A 26,677-nucleotide genomic window follows, 5' to 3' on the forward strand; every position below is an offset into this window, starting at 1 on the left:
TTCTAGCCAGAACCACAGCCTGAATTAAACCCTGTACGATTGAGACCCGTTTAGGGTTGCGGGGAGGGAGGAGAGACAGCAGGAGAGAGGTGAACTCCATCAGAATTGTCCCAGCCTGTGTTTGTCCCTTGGATGTCTTGTCACTCACTCACTCCCTCAGTCTGCATTTCCTACACGTCGATCCTAGACTTAACACTGATTTGAAACGGAGTATAATTCTGAATAAATTGCCAAAGGCTTTGCGATGTATATATACACACATATTGGTCTCCTTCCCATTCCTGCCTGCACTATGGTACTAAGTGAGGTCTCTGGCTAATTCCTGGGACGCTGGGAGCGCTCAAGGCGCCGGGGGCTCCCCATTTCAGGGAATTTTGCCGGTAAAAATTCCCCAGACCTTTTCTGCTTTATTGGGGGTTTGGGGGCGGTGGATTCAGCCATCCTTTTGGAAATGCGAAGGGAGGCTGACAGCTCCGGGAAGATACGCAGCAATCAGATCAGTTTAGCCTGGAGGTGCGCTCGGGTTATATGGAGAGAGGGGAAACCGTTCCTGTAAAATGCCGAGAGATTAAAGCTTCTGTTGTGATTTTGCCGTGAATTAGATTACTGTTGCTGCATTTTGCTTTAGGTTTCTATTCTTCATGTTGTTTTTGGGGTTTTTGGTAATTTCCTCTCTGGGGTGGATTATCAATACTCTCCAAACAACAACAACAACTAAAATACATGGATTCGTATATGATCTGAGATACATAAATGATTTGGGAAAATCTCTCCAGTCTCTTCTTCAGGACCTGGGAAACTCTTAGGTTGCAATCCGATGCACATTCGCTTGGGAGTTAAGTTCCACTGAACTCAGTGGCGCTTGTGTGATCTCAGTAAAAGGACAGGATTGCAAAACAGGTTTGAGAAGTTGGTATCCGAATTAACAGAACTGACTTGAAAGCTTGAGCTCACACTTTAGACTTTTTTTGGGGGGGGGGGTAGTGGGCCTTCCTTCTGAGTAAATAGTTTGACAGTCGCGCTGCAAAGTGCACTTGTCCAAATGTAGTTTGAAAACAACCGCCTCTTTCCATTTTCTCACCTGGAAAATGGGAGCGTCTTTTTAAACTCGAGGTTGGAATATGTATTGCTAGTTTGTTCTCTTCTTTCTTTAATCTCATTATGTCCAGATATTTGAATTGAACGCTTTCGGGGGGGGGGCGCAGACTTTACACCTTGGACAGAGTGGTTCTGGAAACTATTCCAAGTCCGGATTATGAGTTAATTAAAAATAAAATAAAACTGAATCCCTTTCCCCATATGTTACGGAAAAGGGTGCTTCTCAAAAGGTGCTTAAAATATGTGATTTCTTTTGCATGTAGTTCCGGCAAATGGTGAACTTTTAAATAATTTGTAGGAAAATTACGTGAACCTCTTCTTTACTCTCTGTTTTGTGGTTGTTCCTATTAAGCCTGTTAGGATACAGACTGGGTGCTCCGACAGGCGAAAGTGCTACTTGCAGGGAAGCCACGGAAATGTGTACTGTTATGTTCTATCGCCTAGGAGGGAATTGCTTATGGCCGAAAAGCTAAAAGAAGCATACACAATTATTCTAATGGAAAAAGAATTGACAAATGGCTAACAACATTCAAGTGAATAATACATCACTTCAAAACAATCCCCACTGTTTTCAATGAAACTTCCACAGCATCTCCCGATACTGGAGACATCGAGTGCTAAACTTTCGGAGACCAATCTTTTTCAGATAATTAATTGGCTGGGCCTCCCTTTTTAAATAGCAAAATTCAGTTTTATGCAAATTTTTAACATCCCCACGTGGATTCCACTTTTCAATACCATCGATATACACAAAAAACAGAGATTTTAAAAATAATAAAAAGGGCAAGACACAAGTAAAGTGGATGTTTCCTGTGGAATTTGATTATAGGATAGAGAAGCATGATTAGGCATCACCCTGTGGAATCCAGAAACGTGTAAATTAAATATATACTCACGGTATTTTTCACTCCTATGCATGATGACTATACTTTCCACTGGAAAGCATGATCCCCGGAAAGTTTGCATAGAATAGCCTATATATGCCAGAATTATCAGAGCTAGATATCTGATTTAGGGCGCAAGCAATCCTATACATACTTACCTTGGAGTAAGTTCCATTAAACTCAATAGCCCTTACTTCTGAGGAGACATGTATAGGATTGCACCGTAAGCTTGGTATAACTGTAAGCAAGTTAAGCGTCTCGACAACCCACCAGCTGGACTGCTGAATTGTTAACACCAGCAAATTTGCGTGAAATAAGCTCAGGAGGTGTAAGAAATTCCGGACACAACATTTACTTTTGCCGAAAGCAGTGGGTTTGCTCTGATATAATCCAAACCACCACTTGGAACCACGAGCATGAACTGTAGAAGCAAGTACATTTAGGATCGCAGCTGAAGTCTGGGGGAAAAAAAGGATTTGTTGCTTTGAATCAAAGTTTAAGCCCGGATGCCTGAAATTTAAGCATATGCGTGAATGCATAAAGTTTCCTTGTGAGATTATGTTCTGATCTCCCATCTAAAAAAAATCCAAAACTCCTTTGCCCCATTGACCACAGCATTTCAGCTCCCTGTGAATAAATGTAGCGCTGCCGCACTACAGTTTGAAGACCGGGGCCTATTCTTCTTGACCCACCACCCAGAAGCCACCCAGAGGAAAGCAAACAGCGGCTACTTTTACCCCTGTCAGACAAAAGCGTCTCGTCTTTACAGCAAAGAAAGGAAATGGTTTTCTCAGAGAGTCGAGGGGAAAAAATATATATGTCAATGTAGCATGAATTCCAGGAAAGAGCGAGCTTCTTTAATTACTCTTAGCTTAAATGAAAAACGATAAATTTTATTCTTACATCCTCCTCCAACGGGGCGTCTAAACTCCCCTCCTCCCGCAACCATCACAACCCTTAAATAGTCTCAACTGGGAAACTAATTTGCACCTAACCTTAGAAAGCCCATCATTTCCAAGGAAGGAAAATTGCAGGGTGTTTTTTTTTTTTTTTAAAAGCAATTTGCAGATAAATCACTGTAGTTTTAATCACAGCGCACCTTATACAGACAGAATTCTGTGATTTATTCCGGGTCCCCCCCCTCCCACGCTGCTTTCTTTCCTGGGGAGGAGGCGGGTGTGGGGGTGGAGGGAGAAGGTATGGAATAAAGAAAGGGCATGAATGACAACTCGCACCCGGATTATTGTCATTATTTATTTATTTTTTAAAAAGGGGAAAAAATATCCCTACGAGGACCGATTAATTAGATTTGTTTATGCGGTCAGCAATGTTGCTTAAATAAGGAAAAGCAAAGAAAGAGGAAGAAGAACGCCGAATAGCGAGCTAGCTAGCTAGCCAGCCTACTAGATGGGGGTGGGATGGAGAGGAAGAGGGAAAAAGGTGGCTTTTCTAATCGATGCATTCGGCGCTCATCGGCTGGGCTGCGTGAATAGATGAGCTCCGTGGATCGTCTAGTCAGGCCTGAGCGGCGGAAGGAGGCGCCGAAGCTGAAACTACGGAAGCTCAGCGGCCTTCGGCGGGCGCGCCGGCTTCGGAGGTAAATGGGCTCGCGCCGGTGGCCCCGGTTGCTATGGTTGCGTCGGCCCCGTTGGGCCTTAGGCCTCGGGGACCGAAAGGAGAGCAATGTCCAGGTGGGGGGTGGGTGTCGGAGCGGGTTGGGCCGGAGGGAACCGCTGCGGCCTAGTTGGCAGGCGCCTGCGTGACAAGCCTCGCCGGCCTTGCCGTCTCTGTCGCCGGAAGCGGCGCGCGCTTTCCTTAGGCCTCGGTGCGTGGATCTTTGGCGTAGGCGGCGCGCCAGGCTCCCCGTCCCCTGCTGGCTTGAGCGAGGGGAGGTCTCGCTCTCGTCAGTTTGGCGTCGCCTGCGACGGTGCTCCTGTGGGCTTTGGCTCTCGCCTTTCCTCCGGCCTCTCGGAATTAGAAGTATGGCGGGGACGGAAGTGCCTCTCTCTGAAAACGCCTCTCCCGAACAGCTTTTAAGACTAAGACCCTGGGCCAGGCTTCCTCAAACTCGGTCCTCCAGATGTTTTTGGCCTACAATAATAATAATAATTATATAATAATAATTTATTGTTTATACCCCGCCCATCTGGCTGGGTTTCCCCAGCCACTCTGGGCGGATTCCAACCGAATATTAAAAACAATACAGCGTCAGACGTTAAAAACTTCCCTAAACGGTTGTCTTTTAAAAGTAAAATAGTTGTTTATTGCCTTGACATCTGCTGGGAGGGCGTTCCACAGGGCAGGCGCCACTACAGAGAAGGCCCTCTGCCTGGTTCCCTGTAACCTCACTTCTCACAATGAGGGAACCGCCAGAAGGCCCCCGGCGCTGGACCTCAGTGTCTGGGCTGGATGATGAGGGTGGAGACGCTCCTTCAGATATACTGGACCGAGGCCATTTAGGCCTTTAAAGGTCAGCACCAACACTTTGAATTGTGCTCGGAAATGTACTGGGAGCCAGTGTAGGTCTTTCAAGACCGGTGTAATGTGGTCTCGGCAGCCACCCCCAGTCACCAGTCTAGCTGCTGCATTCTGGATTAATTGCAGTTTCCGAGTCCCCTTCAAAGGAACCCCACGTAGAGCACATTGCAGTAGTCTATAACTAGAGCATGCACCATTTTGGCAAGACAGTCTGCGGGCAGTTAGTGTCTCAGCCTGCATACCAGATGGAGCTGGTAAACAGCTGCCCTGGGCACAGAATTAACCTGCGCCTCCATGGACAGCTGTGAGTCCAAAATGACTCCCAGACTGTGCACCTGGTCCTTCAGGGGCACAGTTACCCATTCAGGATCAGAGAGTCCCCCACACCAGCCCGCCCCATGTCCCCCAAGAACAGTACTTCTGTCTTGTCAGAATTCAGCCTCAATCACTCCCTTGATCCCTAGCTAGCAGGACCAGTGGTCAGGAATGATGGGAATTGTAGTCTCAAAACATCTGGAGGTCTGAGTTTGAGGACGCCTGCCCTGGGCAGACGTCTTAGGGCCCTGGCAATCTATGTGCCAAAAGCCCCCCCCCTGAAGTGGGTGCCCCCGTGTCTCACCCAGCACTCTGTCATGTTGAAAGAGAGCAACAGAAGAAGAATGCAGCTGGATCAGAAAAAAGCCCATCTAGCCCAGCATCCTGTTCTTAGAGTGGACAGCCAAGTTGCCTGTGCGAAGCCTGCGAGCAGGATCCACCCTCTGCACTTGTGATTCCCAAGTGCACAACTCAGACATACTGCCTCCCTGAGTAGGATCCAGGAGCCTACTGTAGCTATTGATAGCCTCATCCTCCATGCATGAAAGTCTGTGCTCTTTCAAAGCCCTCCCAAGATGGTGGTCTCACTACAACTTTGGGGAGTGACTTCCCTATGACTTAGGTGTTGCGCGAAAGAAGTAGCTCTTCTTTGTTTGGCCTGTTCTGACATTCAGCTCCAGTGGATGGTCTCAACCAGAGGGAGACGTGAGAGAACGGCTCCCTCTCTGCTTTCATCACACCACGCATGGTTTTCTTTACACTTGTGTCATGTCTCGCACCCCCCCACTTGCCTTGTTGCACCAGTTTCCTGCGTGGCAAGTCAATTTATTGGAAGAGGATTACTTGGTGGGGTGAAGGATGCTGCAGCTTCACCTCCCAACCGTGTGTGGCTTGCTATTGTCAGATGCCACTTCTATTTTTTGTTCCTAATTTGGCAGTATATTTGAGGAAAAATTAACCGTGATCCTCCAGTTGCTGACCGCTACTGTAGGATGTTCTGTTTCCAGCAGGAAACGTGAGTTGATGTGTTTTCTGTACTCTTCAGCCTGTAGTATTAAGGCGATGGTGTCCAACATTCTGCCAAGTGTATTTGAAATCTAATATATGAGACAGCACCAATAAATATGTAGTCCCTCCTCCACCTAATGAACCGTGGATTAGGCAGGATCATAGTGTGGGAGTGGCAGGCAACTATGAAGACCTGACTCTTATGTCTTAAGCAGGCTTGTGATCTGCTCCTCTTAGATGGCGTAGTTTTATTCATGATTATTTGGAAGAGATTCTGGTTGAGGTCAATGGGGTTTCATTTAGATTACATATAAGCCCTGTTTTAAAAGAGCTGCACTGATTGTCAGTTCATTTATGGTTCAAATTCAAAGTGCTCTTGGTGGTTCTGCCACCCTGGTGGTGGTGGCTCCTGAGTTGTAGAACTCTCTCCCCACAGAGGTGCACCTAGCAGCTACAGTATGTAGTTTTCACTGAATGCTGAAGATGTACCTCTTTGGCCTTTGGCATCTGAGATGTATATTTTTAAGATCCACCTTTTTGTGATTTTATTCTTTTGTAAGTTTTTTAATTGTTCCTAACGTTATATTTTAAGTTGTTATAACCTGCCATTGGACTTAAGGCTGAAGGGTAGGTTATTGTTGTTATTATTAGTAATAAATAAATTATTAGTAATAATAATAATAATTTACTTCCAGGTAAATGTACATAGGTTCACAAGTTGAATAAAGCTAAGCTGCCTGTGCTATTTGTGACATGTATCTTCTAAGTTGGCGATTCTTGTTTTAGTATTGTATACTGTATTAGTTTCTCTTCTTCCAAACACTTTCCTTCATTCCAGAAGGTTAGACCCTTAGAAAAATGTCCTCTTTAGTCCTCCTTGGTCCATTCTTCAATTTTTACTGAGTGTAAAGCCAAGTTTCTTGCCTTGTTTATGTTCATCATAATGGCACTAAACCTTAATGGAGGTAATAGCTTTAAGCTGGAATCCTAGGCATAAGTACCTGGGAATAAGTGCTTGAACATATTAGGACTTCCAAGACAACATCCATTTGTTAGGGTGAAAGCTTTTCCCCATCTTCCCCAAGGAAAAAATGAAATTTGCTTCACATACTTGGGAGTTCCCAGTTCTCAGTCCTAAGGACAGTTACTTGGAAGCAAGCTCTCTTTCAGTGATAAAAGTAAATATGATCAGGATTGTTGTTTGTAGCTTTGGAAAAGGTGTTACAAGAGAGCAGGCCCAAGTAAATAGCAACTACCTAGCAGTGGTACAGTCATACCTCGGGTTAAAGTTGCTTCAGGTTGAGCGTTTTCGGGTTGCACTCCGAGGTGACCTGGAAGTGACAGAATGCATTGCTTCCGGGATTCGCCGCTTGCACATGAGCAGACGCTTTAAATGACATCACGCGCATGCGCAGAAGTGGAGAATCGTGACCCGCAGACGCGGGTTGCGTTCTCTTCAGGGTGCGAATGGGACTCCGGAATGGATCCTGTTCACATTTAGAGGTACCACTGTATTAGATAATGTTGTTAGGATTTGGGTCTAAACTGAATACTGGTGTATGGAGATTGGTAAGGGTACAGCAGGCTTTCTATGATAATGTTTAATATTTCATCTGATGTTTACAGTTCTTTTGTCTTTTTAAAAAAATAGCTTGTTAAAATGGGTCGCCGCTCATCAGACACTGAGGAAGAGAGCAGAAGCAAAAGAAAAAAGAAACACCGTAGGAGGTCATCTTCAAGCAGTTCTTCTGATAGCAGAACTTACAGCCGTAAAAAATCAGGAAGGAAGTCAAGGTCACGGTCTCGAGATCTCCAGTTTCGTTCACATTCATATGAAAAGAGGTAAATGAATTAATTTGTATTGGGTTTTGAAAGTGTTTGTAGAAAAGGCTGCTTAAAATATTTAGCAGGCATAATTTGCAGCTTGATCCAACATTCTGCTGTAGATAATGGCATATACAGGCAATGACCAATTTACGTGTGTCCAATTGACATGCGACCATGCATGCATGCTTAGCGACAACCCACAAGTGGCTCGAAAAGGGGGTGGGATGGGATGGGATGGGGAGAGCTTATGTGCACTGTGCTAATGCACAGGGTGGGGTGGGGGTCATGAATGTAACCCCATGTAAATCGGTTGTTGCCTGTAGGTTGTGGCATAAAGATCCAGCAAAGGCACAAAGAAACAAAATACCCCCCTTTCTTTGGTGTTCATCCAGGGCTACTGTATGAGTGCTCTGCTCCAACTGGTAAAACCTTTTGGATTGAGGCACTAGTGGAGAGGAAGGTAGAGCTGCTGGTTACTTCTTGCACATCATCCAATGTGCACTGAAGTCATTTTGGATTATTGCATGGGTGCAGTGCTGCATTCCATATATTGGGGGGCAACATTAACAATCAACCAGATTTTCAATGCAAAGTGGGTAATGCAGGTTGGCTCTGCCCCATTTGGCTTGCATAGGATGCTGCTTCAGCTGTGTCCAAACAAACTGGATTACAGGCGTATGTGGTTGAATTTGGATACGCCACTGGGTTATGTGGAAGGAGAGGATCAGAAATTTAGTCCCCTTATTGATTGCTCTCTGGTTAGTATACATTTCTGGACATATAAACAGCATCTACCTGCTTTTTATCTAGGGTGATTCCTTTCCTTATCTGTATAATAGTAATCACTTTGTAAGTTTGTATTTGGTATTGAGGAACTACCATATTACTGGTAAAAAATAAAACTTCTACATTACTGAAATTTCAGTAAAAATATAATGGCAATGAAAGAAAGCTTACTTCTTGCTGAAAGTAATATCATTAACAGTCACTCTTACGGCGTTTGATGTTTCTTTTTAAATTTTAGTTGAAAAGAAACAAATATTTACAAGAAAGTTTCTCAGTCCAAAAGTAGAAAATTATTATGTGTTTTCCAGTAGACAGTAGTGTCTATTTCTCAGAAAATAGAATTGATGGACATATCCTTTTTTTCCTTTGCACATAATCTGTCCATTCAACTTGGCAGTTTCAAGAATGTTGATAAAGCATTCTTTGCTAGATGAACAGAAACTTGTTCCAATATCTAGCAATTTTGGGGTGTGTGTGGCATTTTTAACAAATCCAAAACCAGTAGATGGAATGAAAGAGAAGCTTGCTTGTCTAAATATTCAATAATATAACTCTAGGATCTAATTTTACCAGAATACTACTAACATGTTAGAAAATTTCTAACACGTGGATTATAAGAACATAAGAAGAGTCTTGTTGGATTTGTCAAAGGCCTAGTTCAGTACAGTGGTGCCCCGCAAGACGAACGCCTCGCAAGACGGAAAACACGCTAGACTAAAGGGTTTTCCGTTTTGGAGGCGCTTCGCAAAACGAATTTCCCTATGGGCTTGCTTCGCAAGACGAAAATGTCTTGCGAGTTCCTGCGGGTTTCCCCCCCTTCCCCCCCTTTTCCTAAGCCCTAAGCCGCTTATCAGCTGATCTGCTGATAAGCCGCTTATCAGCTGATCCGCTAAAAGCCGCTAAACCGCTAATAGCGCTAATCCGCTAAGCTGTCAATGGGCTTGCTTCGCAAGACGAAAAAACCGCTATACGAAGAGCCTCACGGAACGGATTAATTTCGTCTTGCGAGGCACCACTGTATTCTGTTTTCAGCCATGGCTAACTGGATGCCTATGGCATGTTGAGTACAAGGCATGTTTGCCGTGGCCCAAGAAACAGTATTTGGAGACATGCTGTTTCTGATCAAGGAGGCAACATATAGACACCTACAGGTGAAACTCGTAAAATTAGAATATCGTGGAAAAGTTCATTTATTTCAGTAATTCAACTTAAAAGGTGAAACTAATATATGAGATAGACTCATGACATGCAAAGTAAGATATGTCAAGCCTTTATTTGTTATAATTGTGGTGATTTCAGCTGATGAAAACCCCAAATTAACAATCTCAGAAAATAGAATATTAAATGAAATCAGCAAAACAAGGACTGCAAATAGAGCAGTATTGGACCTCTGAGAAGTAGAAGCATGCATATGTACTCAGTACTTGGTTTGGGCCCCCTTTGCATCAATTACTGCCTCAGTTCTGTGTCATGGATGCTATCAGCCTGTGGCACTGCTGAGGTGTTATGGAAGACCAGGAAGCTTCAATAGCAACCTTCAACTCTTCTGTATTGCTCGGTCTCATGTCTCTTGGCAATGCCCCATAGATTCTCTATGGGGTTCAGGTCAGGCGAGTTTGCTGGCCAATCAAGCACAATAATCCCATGGCCATTGAACCAGGTTTTGGTACTTTTGGCAGTGTGGGCAGGTGCCAAAGACCTGCTGGAAAATGAAGTCAGCATCCCCATAAAGCTCGTTTACAGAAGGAAGCATGAAGTGCTCCAAATTCTCCTGGTAGACTGGTGCATTGACCCTGGACTTAATGAAGCACAGTGGACCAACACCAGCTGATTTAAAATTATTTTTTTAACAGCATAATTTTATTAATCCAGGTTTCCAAGATAGCCTACAAAAGAGAACAATAAAACAAATATAAAACAGATCAAAAACATCAAAACAAAAGCAGTTATCGTAGCAACATTGAATTACAAATCCTGGGCAATCTTTTTTGGGGGAAACGTTCTAAAACATGGCTCTCCGGGCAACCCAGTCAAGTGGCGGCATTTAAATAATAGTAATTATTATTAAGAAAGCCTACAGATTGGCAGGGATATTTAGAGAAGGACCTCTGGTGCCAGACTTAACAAACAGGTAGGTTCCTTTTTGAAAAAAAGAAATGAAATGAAAGCCTTTCCGTAATTTGTATTGACTGTTAGACCCACGAATAGCTCTGAGATGAGTGTGAGGATCAGACTACAGTGGTACCTCGGGTTAAGAACTTAATTCGTTCCGGAGGTCCGTTCTTAACATGAAACTGTTCTTAACCTGAAGCACCACTTTAGCCAGTGGGGCCTCCTGCTGCCGCCGCGCCGCCCAAGCACGATTTCTGTTGTCATCCTGAAGCAAAGTTCTTAACCCGAGGTACTATTTTTGGGTTAGCAGAGTCTGTAACCTGAAGCGTACGTAACCCGAGGTACCATTGTACTGGCCATTGATGTCTTCCATGAGCTGGGTAAAGCAGTTTTGTTCTCCTATGCTACCCTTAACTCAGCCTGCTGCCTGAGGGTTTGGAGTGCATTGTTATTGGATGACAGTGGCTCCTTTTCACTATTTTGTCTAGTTCTTGAGAAAGCTTCTGTGGTTCTGACTGGGTGCCTGGAGGAGGTCATGGGCTGAATGAGGGCTGACAAACTGTGGCACAATGTAGACAAGACAGACGTGCTCCTGGTCAGGAGGAAGACAGAATCTGTAGTAGGGATTAAATGAGTTTTGGATGCGGGTGTAGTCCCATTGAAAAATCACATTTGCAGTTGAATATTCCTGGATACAGCTTTAAATCCAGCTTGTTACATTGTGATTGGGCAATGTGCTATGCATGGGTCCACCCTGTGAAGAGTCTTTGGGAAGCTAGCTGCAGTGGGTCCAGAAAGCAGCAGCAAAGATGTGGACACGCATCCATGGGACTATTGTGCAACATCTGTGCTCACTGCCAATTTACGGTACTTCAGGGCTTAGGCCCAGGATAGCTGAGGAATTGCCTCCTTCCATGTCATTCTGTCCACTTCCTAAAATTAAGGAGAGGCCCTTTTCTGTGTTCCACGTAGGGTTGTGACCTTCGGGTATAGGGTGGTATAGAAATTAAATAAATAATAAATAATAATAATAGTTGATGAGAATGGGAGACAGGGTTTCTATAGTGGCTCCACCAGTATTTCCTTTGTTCATGAAGCATGGCTGGCCTCCTCTCTGATTGTCTTTCATCAGCTGGTAAAATACATTTTTATTCTGACAAGCTTTTGTCTGCTAAGTAAGAACTCATAGAATGGATTCATAGAATCATAGAATTGGAAGGGACCACAAGGTTCATCAACTGCCTGCAATGCAGGCTAGAACCCAGAATCCTGAGATTAAGAGTCTTATGCTCTACCTACTGAGCTATTTCACAGGTCATTTATACCTGTGATTCTGCCATTGTAGCTTGTAAATGAATATTTAATGTATTTCATGTCTTTTTATTGCTATATCATTGTTATTTTAATATAGTTTTCTTGTATTGTGACTTTAAATTGTTGTAAGCTATGCATGGGCACTAGATGGGTGATATTTTTAAAAATATAATTTAGAGATTCTCTCCCATGTAAAATATTGTAGGTTTTCCCAACACAGTCTATTGCCTCCCAGTTTTCAGACAGTACATTTTTCACCTATGTTGGCAAAGTAAATCAAGGAGAAATGACCAGACAAGGATATCAGACATTATTTTATAGAAGATAAAATTGCCTGTTCAGAATTTTAGATGACAACGTAATGTTGTAACTATATCTGGATCTTATGGTAGAATAAAATTGAATAAATCTGGTTAATTTCTTTATAGTTAATCAAAGGTGATAGTTAAATATTTTCTTCAGAAAAGTTCTGATAGGTAAAATGCCTTCACATTTGTTTTTCTAGGTCCTGTTTTTAATATTGACATGTATCCCCTAAAGGGACATAGTGGGATAATATCAACTGCAATGCCAACATTATGCAGATGACACGCAGCTTTATGAATATCTCTCTTACACTGCAGATATGACTATCTGACAGATAACACCAAGCTTGAAGAAACCCTGGAGGCTGGATGAGAACCAGCTGGCTTATTTGAATCCAGAAAGATCTAAGTATTTGCTTTGAGGATTTGGCTAGCACCTCTGTCTTGACCTCAGTGTAGGATGCACCCCTGGCTGTTAAGATAATATAAAATCTCAAGGTTATGCTGGATTCTGCTTGATCTTTGAAGAATTAAATTATGGTGATTGATAAAAGCAACTGTTCCCTTTTCATTTAGTAAATAAATTCCAGTTCTTCACAGATAAAGATAAATATGTCCTTAAACAGAGTAAGCCATTGAGAACATTTTAGAACACCCTGCCATAAGACATATCGTTTGCAAAGTATGTCTTGCAGAATCTAACTCCAGCTTCCATGTTGATTAACCAAGCTTCCAGTCAGATGATGTACAATTAGCTAATTGTTTGAATATCATTCTTTTAAATACAGTGGTACCTCGGGTTACAGATGCTTCAGGTTACAGACGCTTCAGGTTACAGACTCCGCTAACCCAGAAATAGTACCTTGGGTTAAGAACTTTGTTTTGGATGAGAACAGAAATTGTGCTCTGGTGGCGCGGCGGCAGCGGGAGGCCCCATTAGCTAAAGTGGTGCTTCAGGTTAAGAACAGTTTCAGGTTAAGAACGGACCTCCAGAACGAATTAAGTTCTTAACCCGAGGTACCACTGTAATGAAATTGGGTGATTGAGCCTCTGCCAGTTTGGAAGCAAAACAGGGCCACTCCAAATAAGATAGTGGTTTCCACATACTCAGAAAATTCTGTAGGTTTGCAGGAGTATTCAGTTTTTTAAATTAAGTAAGTAAGTAAGTTCCTCCCCACCCCCAACCTATCCAGGGCCTGTAAGCTTTTAGGACTTACGGAATATTTATGGCAGTTATGCCTATAGAGATAAATCATATTAAGTGGCCTGGGAATTTCCTTTTTCCTTCTTGAACCTATTTTTTCTTCTTCAGGGGTGGAAGTGAGTGGGTGATTGGAGAGAGCTGTTGCTCAGCTGAAAGTCCTTGTAGTAATGGCACTACTTTACTGAATACTGCATTGAGTATCCACCAAGAAACAAAAGGCAAAAGAAGGAGACTCAGGATTGGAGGACTCAAAAGTAGCCCCACTTGGTGGGAAACCTCAGCACCCCCATATAAACTGACCTTGCCTGAAAACATGTCTCTCCCATCATCATATCCCGGGAGTGACTTTCCACTAGCTTCTGCTCCACAGCTGTGCAGGAACGTACAAACTCAGAATCAGCTACAACAGAGCTTTCCCAACTTTTCATGTTGGTGACACACTTTTTGGACTTGCATCATTTCACAACACAATAATTCAGTTTTACTAGCAAACCAGAGGTTAAACTAACCCTTTTCCAGCCCTGGGAGGAGCGTGGGGAACATTTGCATGACACATCTGCATACTGCAGCCAACACACCAGCGTGCCGCAACACACAGTTTGGAAAGCTCGGGGCAACAGACCCGCCCAACATACAGTGATACCTCTGGATGCGAACGGGTCTGTTCAGGAGCCCCGTTCGCATCCTGAAGCAAATGCAACCTGCGTCTGCGCGGGTCGTGACTCGCCGCTTCCACGCATGCGCATGGCATCATTTTGACCATCGCTGCAGCGCACAACCCGAAAATACTTGTCCCGAAGCTACTTTAACCCGAGGTATGACTGTATAGCTCTCCCACGGGACCAGAACCACTGGAACGAAATGCTTTGCCAGCTACCTTAAGACTTCAGGGGACCCTGGTCCTTGATATTTTACCCAGAAGAGTCCACTGAGAGCTGCCTATTGCTCTGCTCTGCTTTGGCTTGTCTGGACTCAACCTAATTTACTTGGCCTGATTGGAAGAAGTGCTGGTCATTGTAGCCATTTCCAACTTTCTCAGCAGAATAGGGAAGGAGAGGGTTTGTGGAGCGATTTAAACAGGCTAACCTTTGCTGTAACCTCAGGTGTGCTTTTATGCCTTTTTTATGCGGGGGACATGCATTCAAAAGTATTTGGTTAGAGTGCCAGAAGGGTACCTTTAAATAGGGGTACCTTTAAATAGGGGGATCGTCCTTCAGTGGGAAGCACCTCTTTATATAGGATAAATCTCCTGGGAGGACAGAGATGCATGCTATGAACTGATGATAACTTAAATTTACTTCCTATTTCCCAAAGGAAGTACCTCTCTAAGTAGTATAGGTACTAGTGGGGAAAATACTTTGTGAAATCAACTGAAGCTGGTGTAATGCTGTATAATCTCAATAAATATACATGGGATGATCTAAAATTTTGAGTTGGGAGGATTTACAAGAGGACATGTTTACTTTTCACTGTTGCGAACCAGCCTTATTGTCTAGTCTTCACTTTTTGTTTTGCCAAAAGCTGTGATGATCTTCAACTTGCTGTGTTTAGGACATTTTCTGCAAAAATGGATATGGAATCTGAAAATCATGGGCATTTGTAGCATCACAGTGCCAATGACATAACAAAACATAAGCACTGCAGTAACATTTCTTACTTAGTAAGTTATTATGTACAAAAATAGGAAAAGTACTAAATATGTTTTAATATTACATAGATTGAAATTGTATTCAGAAACCTTTATAGTGCATCTTTATTTCCTACTTTTATACCAGGAACTGTGTAATTGCACCCCTCTTTGCTATATATAGAACTATTTCCTAGACTTGCGTTGGAGTAAAATCTTATGAATATTTATTTATGATTTATTTTCTTTAATTTATAGGAGGATATATATCCCAAATTGAATTGAATTAAGCAATAAATGAAGAGTATTAAAATTCTATACGACAGTGAGAGCCCATTGTAGTCTATTAAAGCACAGGCAAAGAAAACTATTTTCAGCCAGTGCCTAAAACTTAACAAAATAGGCACCAAACAAACATATCCGGGGTGAAAGTTCCGTATCCGGTATGGTGCCACTGAGAAGGCCTTATTCTCAGTTGACAGCCATATTGCCTTTGAAGCTGGGGGCATCTGGAGAAGGGCTTAGGAAGATGATCTTAAAGACTGAGCAGGTTTCTATCCATGTATATGTATATTTCTTTTTAGTTTTTGTTTTCACTGTATATATGCAGAAAGGCTAGATCAGTGGCAGTGCAAGTGAACTTTATTATGCTCCACTGATGGACTTTCTGGCAATATCTGTTACTGTTTTAGGCACAGGCATCGATCTAGCAGCAGCTCTTCATATGGATCCAAGAGAAAACGGAGCCGGAGCCGTTCAAGAGACCGAGGAAAATTATATCGGTCTCAGAGATCAAGATCAAAGAGCAGAACAAGAAGGTATGACCATTTTGCCCTCGGAGAATAAGATTGACCAGATAATGTATACTTTTCTCTGTATTCTCTTGCCTTGTTGTCTACAGTGATAGTTATATTAACTTTAGAGAGTTATGTAGCGTCAATGCAAAAGGTTGAATTAGCTTGACCTTCCTATCCTGGAGTTTAAACTAAAAGCAGTTCAGTATTACAAGTGGCTAATAGGGTGTGTGGTATATACACTGCCATAGTAGCCAACACAATAAGAAATACTTGTTTGGCAGGGTAGTCACGCTAATGTTACTAGCAGATGTGCTAAATCAACTGCTTAGTAGTACTTTGTAGTTCTCAATTTAAATACAGATATTTGAATTTGTGAGTGTGTGTCAGACAGAACTGTATGGAGCTGCAGTTGTGCTTTCAGCATGAAGGAGGTGACCCACACAAGGTGTTACCGACAATAAGTCCTCTGTATGTGGACTGGAATGTAGGAAATCAGAATCAGCATTTGAAACGTTATCTGTTAATGGATCTATAAACGGAATCACAAAAAAATCCAGCCGTTCTGCAGAAATCATAGCTTCTTCCTATAGCTATTATGGCTGCTGATGGTTTAGTATTTTAAGTAAGAAGCATGAGAAATATGTGTGACTAAATGTATATACAAGCGTTTGTAAATAACTGCTTAGAAACTTTGGTAGTTTCATTAGGTGTTACATAAATACCCTAATTAAAAAAACAAACAAACATTTTAAAACATTTTATTTTGGTGATTATACTAGAAGGTTAGAGCTATATTTCACATGAAGAAAATAGTTTATTTTGTTTTAGCCCAAGAAAGTTGATGGATGCAAATGTGTTATCTCTGATGGAAAGAGCCACTGACTGTCAGCATGCTCAGCACACTGAGACTAATTTTTGTCAGCCTAATATTTTAAAATATTTCCTTGTTGGCAGTAAAATAGCACATTTATTTTCTGAAGGAAATGGAAAATCAAGGAAGAGTACATACAGTCTTGAAGACTGGAGATTTATGCTCTTGTGGGGCAATGGACTGAGAATGAATAAAACAACCTGTGAGCAAGGTTGCAACTGGAGACTTTTTCACTCATACACACAACTTTTTTCCCTAGTGTTATCTACCATGACAGTGGTATGTATGTGGGGCAGATTGGCTAAGAAAGAGCCACATAATTGGCCATACCCATGTAGTTGCAATACAGACACATGCAGCACAGCTGCTGCTATCATAGGGAAGCAACTTCCACATATGCGAGCAAAAAGGGCAAGACTTGGGAAACCATTGTAAGCTAATCTTTGAAATATGTGACTGGATTTTGATGACTCCTCGATTTCTTCTACTGGAAAGCAATAATTCTGCACATGAGGTTATAAGTGGATTTGTGATGATCTGTAAATGGTTTGAATCACAAAGCATTCCAGATGTCTGTTCTGATTGAAAAGCGGGATATAAATTGGGTGAATAAGTCAGTAAATAAATGAGAGCATTTCAAAATGAATGTTGTTAAGTGATGAATTTCTGCAATTTTTGGGTTGATGTGGAACAGAACCCTATCTGTAGTTGAGGATCTGTACTGGTCTTCTGTGACCAGATTGCAGACTGGGAAGTGGACTTAAAATATCTTCACTGTGTTGAGAATACTAATGACAGATCATTTCTTGCTATGTTTATTACTTTGTGCCCTTATTACATAGGTAACTGGTAAATTGTCTTCCCATTCTTATATTCTGGCTATATGTGTGGCTAGTTAGTTCCATTGATAAACAGTACAGCTTAGCTAGTTTTATGTGTTGCCCCTTTAAGTAAATGTACATTGAGCTCTACACTACATAAGTTTTCAGAGTGTCAGTCCATAGATAGAAAGCACTTTTGGAGTTCATTAAGAAATCTTCTCTGAGGGGAGATACAAAATATTTTATATATAGTATGTTCCATTAATAAGGTTTGTCTATTTTATTTTTAAATATCTAAAGAGTATCCTCTAAAACTCAGTCTTAGTTTAAAGTTTAACCCAGATCACTGAAAGACATTTAAAATAAAACTGAAAGTTTTATTTTCTTCTGAAAGTGTTCTTCTGAAAGTGACTCAAGTTTGGGCTTTGGTGGGTCTGTGAGAAAAGGGAGTCTCAGAACTACTGAAAACAGAAGAATATCAAGGCTTTATATAACACATAGTCAGATATTTTGAAGTGAGAATTTTGAGCCTAGCATAAAAATCATGATACTTGCAATATAATATATTTGTATTGAGTGCTGCTTCCAGGTTTTAGTATTTTTCTAATAGAAATTAGAGCCTTAAATGATTAAAGACTTAACTGTGCAAAGTGTTGGACACTTGAATCAGTCTGAAATGCAAATTCTTAATTAATAAAAAAAACCTCATTTGTTAAAAAAAACCCACACCTTACATATCAAGTAACATAGATTTTCTTCACCCAAAAGACAGATGTGTTCATATTACATTTATTTATTTTATTTTAGTTGTACCTCAGGTCAAGAATTGAGGCTCCCTAGTTATGCTATAGATTCAAAATTGTCCTACAGCAAAACAGTACAATGCAAATAAGACTTAATAAGATCACAAACTGAATTTCAGCAAAACAACCAAGATTTACATTAAATTAGGAATTTTAAAACTGATTTAGTTTGTTTTACTGAGCATTTGCTTAATAACATTTCGTCTTCTTGCAATCTTTTTGAAGACAATAATTCCTCTGTGAAATGCGGGCACATCCTCAGCAGAAAAATTGAAAGCAACAGCTCACTTTCTGAAACCACAGATATAGTGATATAAAGAAATATTTCAGCTCTACAAAATTTAATAAATCATCCCATTTCCTAATTTGATCATATTAGATGCTGATGTGGAAGAAGCATTTCAAATACCATCTCCTCATTAATATACATCAGTCTGGGGAATAGAATAGAATACTTATGCAGAGATGTCACAGTTAGTGTTTCTTAGTTTACTAAGTGGAACAGGTTGATGCGATACTGAGTGCTATTTGTCAATGTCTTGTTAAAATGGTTTGGGTCGAGTTATGGAGTCCAGAAAGACGGCGGCTGATAAATCAAAAGTGGATTGAGTGGACAGGAGGCAGTGATTGATACTGTGACAGGATATGAAGAAAGGAATCTTGATACAAGCATGCACAATATTGAATATGAGAAGGAAAATGACCCTGGAGTATGGATATTATTCAAGGAAATGAGAATAATAATATCAGTTTGAAATTATTGCCGTGTGAAGATTAGGATACGGCAGTTCTTATTAGGCTATTATGTGTTCTGGATGGTAGCATTAGAATTCTATACAGTTTGCACATGCATACAGAATCAAGGTATTCCTGGTGGTGTTATTTATTTCTATTAATTGTAGAATTTGTTTCATATGTCATGCATATGTGTTGCATAATTTAATTCTTGAATTCTCAAGGCATTCATTAGAGTAAAACAAAGAGTGCAGTCATATTCTGTATTTTCAGCAGTTTTGTGCTCTAATTATGGTATAATACACTATTTTTTAATTGTATGTCTTATAATAAACTTAAGTTTAAAACTCAGGGTAAACATGGATGAAATTTGTAATGTATGCAATAAAATACAGCAATTTCCACCAACTGCTGAAATTTGAAGGTAATTATGTTTCTGGATGCAAAGTCATTATTGCCAACAATATATATGTGTTATAAATCTTTCATGTTTCCTCATACTACTTGGATTAATGTGTTCTCCTATGGAATTAGAGCTTACATTTAACAGTTTTCCAGATATGAACATCAGATGTAACATTCAGTACTAGTGTATGTAGGTAAATAAGTATCACTATAAGCATCAGATAAGAACATAGGAAGAGCCTTCTGGATCAGGTCAAAGGCCTGTCTAATCCGGCACCCTGTTCTCAAGATGGCTAACCAAATGTTCATGGGGAGCAACAGTATTCTCCCCTCTTGTGATTCCTAAAAAGGCAAACTGCCTCCAATAGTGGAGGTAGACATAGCCGTTATGGCTAGAAGTGTGAAGAAGTACGTACTTTTATCTTTCCCAAACTTTCCAGCATTCTGCTCTGTTCCTGTCTTCTACTATCATGAGAGAGCGAGAGAGAGAGAAATACTTCTTCCTATACACTTTTTCTGTAACATGTATAATCTACACTTCTACCGCTCTCCCACCCCCAGTTACTTGCTGTTTTTCTAAACTAAAAACTCCAAATGTTGTAACTTTTCACCATAGTTACTCCAACTCTTTCATCATTTTGGTTGCCCTTTCCGAAACCTTTTCCAGGTCTACAGTATCCTTCGTGAGCTAAGGCAACTGTATTCCAAGTATGGCTTCGCTGTGGATTATTACTTTCTTTTATTTAATAAAATTGATATACAACTTGATTGTAATAAAACTTCTTAACCAGTTTACAAGAAATATGACATTATCAATAAAACACTCTCTCTCTCTCTCTCTCTCTCTCTCTCTCTCTCTCTCTCTGTGTGTGTGTGTGTGTGTGTGTGTGTAAATAACTAACTAACAGCAAAAGTGATTAAAATTTGTCAACTTCTATATGTCTGGATAGGCTTGCCTATACAAATATGTTTGAAGCAGGTGCATCAAAGAGTGCAGTGAAGGTGCCTCCCTGATGTCAGTAAACAGGGAGCTCCCAAGTGTGAGTGCCACCACACTAAAAGATCGATTTCTTGCAACTGTGGATTGGAATGAGTATTATATGGCACCTGTAACAAACAGTACCTGTTCTACACATTGAAGCGGTTGAATGGGCACATATGGGCTAAGGAGATACCACACTTAGGACATTGGCCCCTTTCCTAATGACTTTACTGCCTTTTTCACAGTAAATTGGGTTGACATCTTCAGCCTCTTGCTTGGCTGCTTTTATTTGTTTGTTACCTTGTTTGTCACTGGGGCTGAGATGCTTAGTCAGCTGGGGCTCCCCTCTAGCTTGTTGAGCAGGTGCCCCCTGGCTAGCTTCTCCCAGCTGTTTGCTGCCATTTAGATCAGAGAGACTTTAGTTGCGCTTGGGTTTCCGTTCTATGGCACCACAGTTCAAGAATGATGTTGACATATTGGAAAGAATTCAAAAGAGAGTTCTCTTTTGAAAGATTAAGAAGTCGAATCATATGTAGACTGATTTGGAGCTTAGATGGTCAAAATCCTTAGGTTTAAAACTTTCTTCATTGATGAGCTCTGCAGTGACATAATTGATAGCTTTGGTAGCACTACCAGTTAGAAGTATTCGTTGTGTGATTGCATTTGGTTTGCGGTGGCTAGCTAATTGCCCAGAGGTGTTGAAAAGAAATCTTCTGTCCCACAAATAGGGAAGGAATTCTTGCTTTTGATATAATGTGACCCTTGCTTCTTAATGGTATGTAGTTATTTCTGAAACCCACTTTCATGTGGTGAAGAACTACTTTAATACAATTCCAAAGTGTAGTCTTATTAGCTACCCAGTCTTTTTCTATGTCGTTTGAGAATACAGTTCTCATGTACCAATTGTCCTGATCATTGCAAGAAGCTGTTATTTGGCAGTTGCCAATTTCTACTAATTTCCTACATCTTACATAGAAATGTGTATAAACAGTTTAAGCAAGGAACCTACTCATAACAACCCTACATATGTAATACTGGTTGTTTTGATTATTGTACTACTTTGCAAAGAGAGAGAGAGAAACAAACAAACAAACAAACAAACAAACAAACAAACACTTCATTATCCTTTTACATTATCCTTTTTACATTGGAGCATATAATTTGCAACTTTTATCAGGAGAATCCATTATGGTATATTGACCTACATCTTTTTAAAGTAGTCTGTGGATGAAGAGTGTTGCCAATTGTGTTCTTTGATGTTGTTAGTTTCTTTATCACCTAAACAGAGAAACAAATTTATTACCACCCACAAGTTGTCAAGACTTTAGCTTGAGAAGACTCAATAAAAATGTCGGTGTTTTTCTGAATAGCTCTTTCTTGAGGTATGGTGAGAAAGTATGGACACAGATGGAAATGTATGCACATCACAATGTAACACATGACACAGCCATATAGAGACTACTTATGTTACTTTTGTTGAGGGGGAAAAGCTATGCACATACAGTTGAGGCATGGAATATTTTTGGTCAGTTTGAGTGCAATTCTGACAAGTTTATGGTTTGGGCAAACCATAGTTTGCTCAGGTTGGATGTAATGGAAGTCAGGGAGATAACAGGATCATGTGAGAGGAGGAGGAAGTGAATGAGCTCAAGACTTATGTAATGCCAAATCATGTGTTGACATTATGTCTGAACTGCCCCATTGTATGTGTCTGAACCAGGCTATAGGTGGGAATTATGGAGTAGAAAACCCAAATCTTAGAATGTTCCCTATCACCCAAAAATCTTAGCAGGTTGTAGTTGCTGATAATTTTATAATTGTTGTCTGTGTAAAGGCTGGTTTTGGTGATTGTATGAATTGGACGACTGATGGTGGAGACATCCAAAACCGTGCACATTGAATTAAGAAAGGTTATGTCTTTTCCATAAAGCAGTAGTAGTTTTCGCTGTAATGATCCTACTCATTTTATCCCTTATTCCCTCTCCATATATGCTTGAAGTAGCTTACAGACCAGATGCCGCTATAGTAGCAAATGTTTCCAGTAGGCATGGTCCCTTTTTAAGAAAGCCACATCTGCAGCGACCCTGCTTTTAGAAAGAGCACCACCATAGAAACAATAGCCATGGTACATGGAAAACAGCATGCACCAAGTTAATGATGGTGAATATACAGTCTTTCAAAGACTACACATTTTAGTTGCTTTGGATTAACAAATATTCTCTGAAATCAGTGGAAACCTAGAATAAATGCCAAATTATTCCAACTTTTTATTTCATATTTTAAAAACCACAAAGCCTTTTAAAGCTCATAAATTTTATTCTACTGAAAAAATAGGATGTAGGATGTCACTACTTTAAAAAAATCATTCATGCCTTTTGAAGGCATATAGACAAGTATTATTTAAGCTTGAACTATAGCTGTTAAAACTAAAATACATGGGATGAAGCTTCCAGCTCTTTCTTTCTGACATGACCTAAAAAGCCAAATGGGTTATTTTAAAATGCACATCTAAATTTCAAATTATTTTTTAACTGATTGGAAGAAAATCAAAATGACCTTCTTACACCTGAGATCACAGCTGCAAGGTGCAATAATTTCCCCATGATATGCTACCAGGATTTCTTAAACCTGCTATATGGTTGATATTTAAATTCAGTACTTGCGCTAGCATCTTTTAATACAATTTACGTATCTACATAGCTTCTTTTTATTTTTAAAAAAATCAGTGTTCAGGTAAAAACAATTTATGCTGTAAGAGGTTTCATTACCTAAAGGAAATGTTTGATACAGTTCTGTATTAAATGGATTTGGGCACACTTTGGGATGTGGTAGTAACCAAATGAGAAATTGCAAAGTTTCAACACATCTGAAACCCAAAGATTGTACATGGTCTACTGTGTACATGTGACATGGTGGCTGGAGGCCCTTCTAGAGCAGTGGTTCCCAAACCTTTTCCATATTGAACCACTGATCTAGAGCATCATTCCACAGTGATGTCAGAAAGGGAGATTCAGCAGTGCCTCGGCCCCCTTAACATAGTCTATTCAAACCCACAGACTGGATCAGGCCAATTGCCTGTCTTGTCTAGCATCTTGTTCTCACAATACATACCTTTCTTGAAGAGTTATATATACATGTGTTATTGGGGTGGATTATTGTTTTGTTTGTTATTAGGTTAACCATTTTTGTGTTTTTATACTTGTAAACCACCCTGTGATCCTCGGATGAAGGGTGGTACTGTGTATAAATTTAACAAACAAACACACTTTTCAAGAGGGACCTGCAACTTCTCTGCTTTGGAGAGGCAAATGTTTCTCATTAATTTTTGCCATAGGGACTTGCATATGCATTTGAAATATTCTGCTGTACTTTTTGTTTTATTTAAAACAAATAATTAGGACCTAGCAGAATCCATATTGCTAGATGTATTAATTGTCAGTGTTTTATTGAAAAGATTTGTTTTAGAGTTGGTAATTGTATGGAAGGTTATAGCACATGGATTTCTTTTAAGAACAATTGGCTGTAGTTCGGAAGACTCAAAGCAAGTAAGAGAAAGTTTGTCATCTTGAATGTAATAAAATAATAAAGGGCTGAAGTAAAAGTTTACATGCTATCCTTGAGCATCAAACCATCAATGAGGATATTAGTAAGATCTAATTGACCGCTTAGGGAAATTAAACTTCATAAGGCACAGCCAAGGACTCTTAAGTTAGCAATAAGGACAGAAGCTGCTGGTGACAGCTGCTTTGATGCCTTTCATTGGCATGAAAAAGCTAAAAATGATGTGGCATAAGTACTGTTAATTTGGTGTTAAATATGGCTGAGAAACATCATATTTTTTTTCGTGTGTGTAGATAGACAAATAGACAGATAGATAGATAGATATATAGAGATAGGTACCCCAGGTGCACTATTTAAGTAATAAGGATACAAGCTGTTTTAGGGTGTATGTTTTTTAAAATAGAAGGATTATGAAGAACAGCAGAGAAACATTTAGATTGCTTTCTTTCTGAATATAGAACAAAACTTATAAAATCTAAGATCCTGCAGTATCTGTACTAACAGTCTCTGGTTTCATTTGGCCCTATTCTCCTTCAATTTAGTTTGGCTTGTATGACAAACTCCACACTAGAATGGTATGCCAAAGCTTATGATCTTGGTGGTTCTAGAAAACAAAACTTGAGTTTTAAAAGGAACATCATTTTTATTCTTCATACCATATTGTCATACTATATTATAATTGCTGGTTTCTATAATCAAATGTATCATAATGTACTAAATACAATGGGTAGTATTCAGCTAAGGTTTACTTAGAGTAGACCCATTGAAATTAATGGACCCAGTCATGTTCATTGATTTCTGTGGGTTTACTTTACCACTGTAAGTAAAACTTAGTTGAATACTACCCATGTAGGGTCACAGGTTCGAGTGTCACGTTGGGCAAAAAGATTCCAGCATTGCAAGGGAGTTGACTAAATGATCCTTGTGGTCCTTCCAGCTCTACAATTCTGTGATTCTGTGACAAAATATATGGACTCAGTGCCATCCCCACTTATTAAGAGGTAGAGGAAGGGAGAGAGTGCTGTGTGGTAAGAAAGAGGACCGTCTCTTTTTCTCAGTGCAGCACAGAAAGCAAGCAATCCGACAAGGAGACTGGCAGGCCAGTCGGGAAGGTTTTACACACACTGAATCTGTCCTGTGCTGCCAGTTTTCTGCCCCGGTTTAAGTTACAGACTTGATATACACTGCAACTGCTTTCACCCTTGACCATTAGCCATACTTGCTGGAGCTGATGGCAGCTGTAGTCCTAAACATCTGGAGGACACGAGGTTGAGGAAGAATGGTTTAATCACTCTATCCTGCTGACTTCCAAAACAAATATAGATTTTTATCGTAATACAGAGCATGATTCACTTTATTCCAACAAGGGTTAGTGGTAGAAATGGCTATTACTTATTAAAAACTTTAAACTATAGCTTTATATATATATCCCATTAATAATGTTTTATGTACTTCTTTTATTGATGCTTTAAGGATTTAGGGTATATACAAAAAGAAATAATCTATATCTTTTTTTAAAAAAAGTTTTAAATATTTCAGTTTGTGCATATTGAGACAAAGGTAGACAAATTATTTTCAATGATTTATTTGTGTAACTAAAGAGTAGGCAATATGGCAAAATTTTGTACTGCAACATAATATTGTCACTTAATGGTGCTTTTAACTGTCTCTTGAGAGCTCTCAAAAGCCAAATGACAGACTATAAAATGGCACAGGAGTTGATTCAGACAGACACCCATGTTATAGGCCTGTAGTTGTTAATGGAATACTTGAAGCAGAATTATATTGTGTTCAGATGCAGTGTTGTCAGGACCCACAAACTCAGCAAAACCATATTTTAGAAAAAAGGGACGAGGTTGTGCCTTTTGATCTGTATGAAGTTTCTTTGGCAATATTAATTGCAATTCAAAGTTATATTTCCAAAGTTGTATTTTATAAGCTTTAAATAATGTTTTTAATTCAAAATTATTTTTAATGTTTGAAAACTATAAGTAGCTTGTTCGATAAAGATAGCTTGCTTTATAATACTAGAATTGTATATATTTGCTACAAATACAAATTATTATATGGTGGTATCTCAGGTTAAGTACTTAATTCGTTCCGGAGGTCCATTCTTAACCTGAAACTGTTCTTAACCTGAAGCACCACTTTAGCTAATGGGGCCTCCTGCTGCTGCCGCACTGCCAGAGGACGATTTCTGTTCTCATTCTGAAGCAAAGTTCTTAACCTGAAGCACTATTTCTGGGTTAGCGGAGTCTGTAACCTGAAGCATATGTAACCTGAAGCGTATGTAACCTGAGGTACCACTGTACAAAAGTATAAGAAGCGATGAAAAATGCTACAATTATATACATGGCATTTTTCTCTTGGTGTACTGTAGCAGAAAACATATTAGTATTCATGGCTGTATTAGGATGTTCTACACTGCCATCGGGACGCAGGTGGCGCTGTGGGTTAAACCACAGAGCCTAGGACTTGCCGATCAGAAGGTTGGCGGTTCGAATCCCCGCAACAGGGTGAGCTCCCGTTTCTCAGTCCCTGCTCCTGCCAACCTAGCAGTTCGGAAGCACGTCAAAGTGCAAGTAGATAAATAGGTACCACTCCGGCGGAAAGGTAAACGGCGTTTCCGTGTGCTGCTCTGGTTCGCCAGAAGCGGCTTAGTCATGCTGGCCAGCTCCCTCGGCCAATAAAGCGAGATGAGCGCCGCAACCCCAGAGTCGGCCACGACTGGACCTAATGGTCAA

The 26,677-nt window shown here is 40.4% G+C and overlaps 2 protein-coding genes across 4 annotated transcripts in view; one reads left to right on the forward strand and one right to left on the reverse strand.

Moving 5' to 3' along the window:
• SHOX2 (SHOX homeobox 2) overlaps nucleotides 1–1,160 on the reverse strand; it is a gene marked incomplete at its 5' end in the record, with an annotated part of 15,939 nt that extends 14,779 nt beyond the window's left edge. Inside the window, 1 exon segment of the mRNA XM_081863573.1 lies at nucleotides 1,082–1,160. Within this exon segment, the coding sequence (XP_081719699.1) occupies nucleotides 1,082–1,160 (79 nt within the window).
• Nucleotides 1,161–3,452: 2,292 nt separating this feature from the next.
• The window catches only part of RSRC1 (arginine and serine rich coiled-coil 1), a 161,742-nt gene continuing 138,517 nt past the window's right edge, over nucleotides 3,453–26,677 (forward strand). Inside the window, exons 1-3 of one of the 3 annotated variants that reach the window (XM_081862751.1) lie at nucleotides 3,453–3,579; nucleotides 7,435–7,625; nucleotides 15,651–15,776. In XM_081862751.1, the coding sequence (XP_081718877.1) occupies nucleotides 7,444–7,625; nucleotides 15,651–15,776 (308 nt within the window). In that variant the 5' untranslated portion in view covers nucleotides 3,453–3,579; nucleotides 7,435–7,443. Of the gene's footprint in view, nucleotides 3,580–3,655; nucleotides 3,808–7,434; nucleotides 7,626–15,650; nucleotides 15,777–26,677 lie in introns of those variants that run through there. The other 2 variants (XM_081862749.1, XM_081862750.1) reach the window with 2 other exon arrangements.

Source organism: Podarcis erhardii (assembly GCF_964252035.2).
Source record: "Podarcis erhardii genome assembly, chromosome: 5".
Taxonomy (NCBI): Eukaryota; Metazoa; Chordata; class Lepidosauria; order Squamata; family Lacertidae; genus Podarcis; species Podarcis erhardii.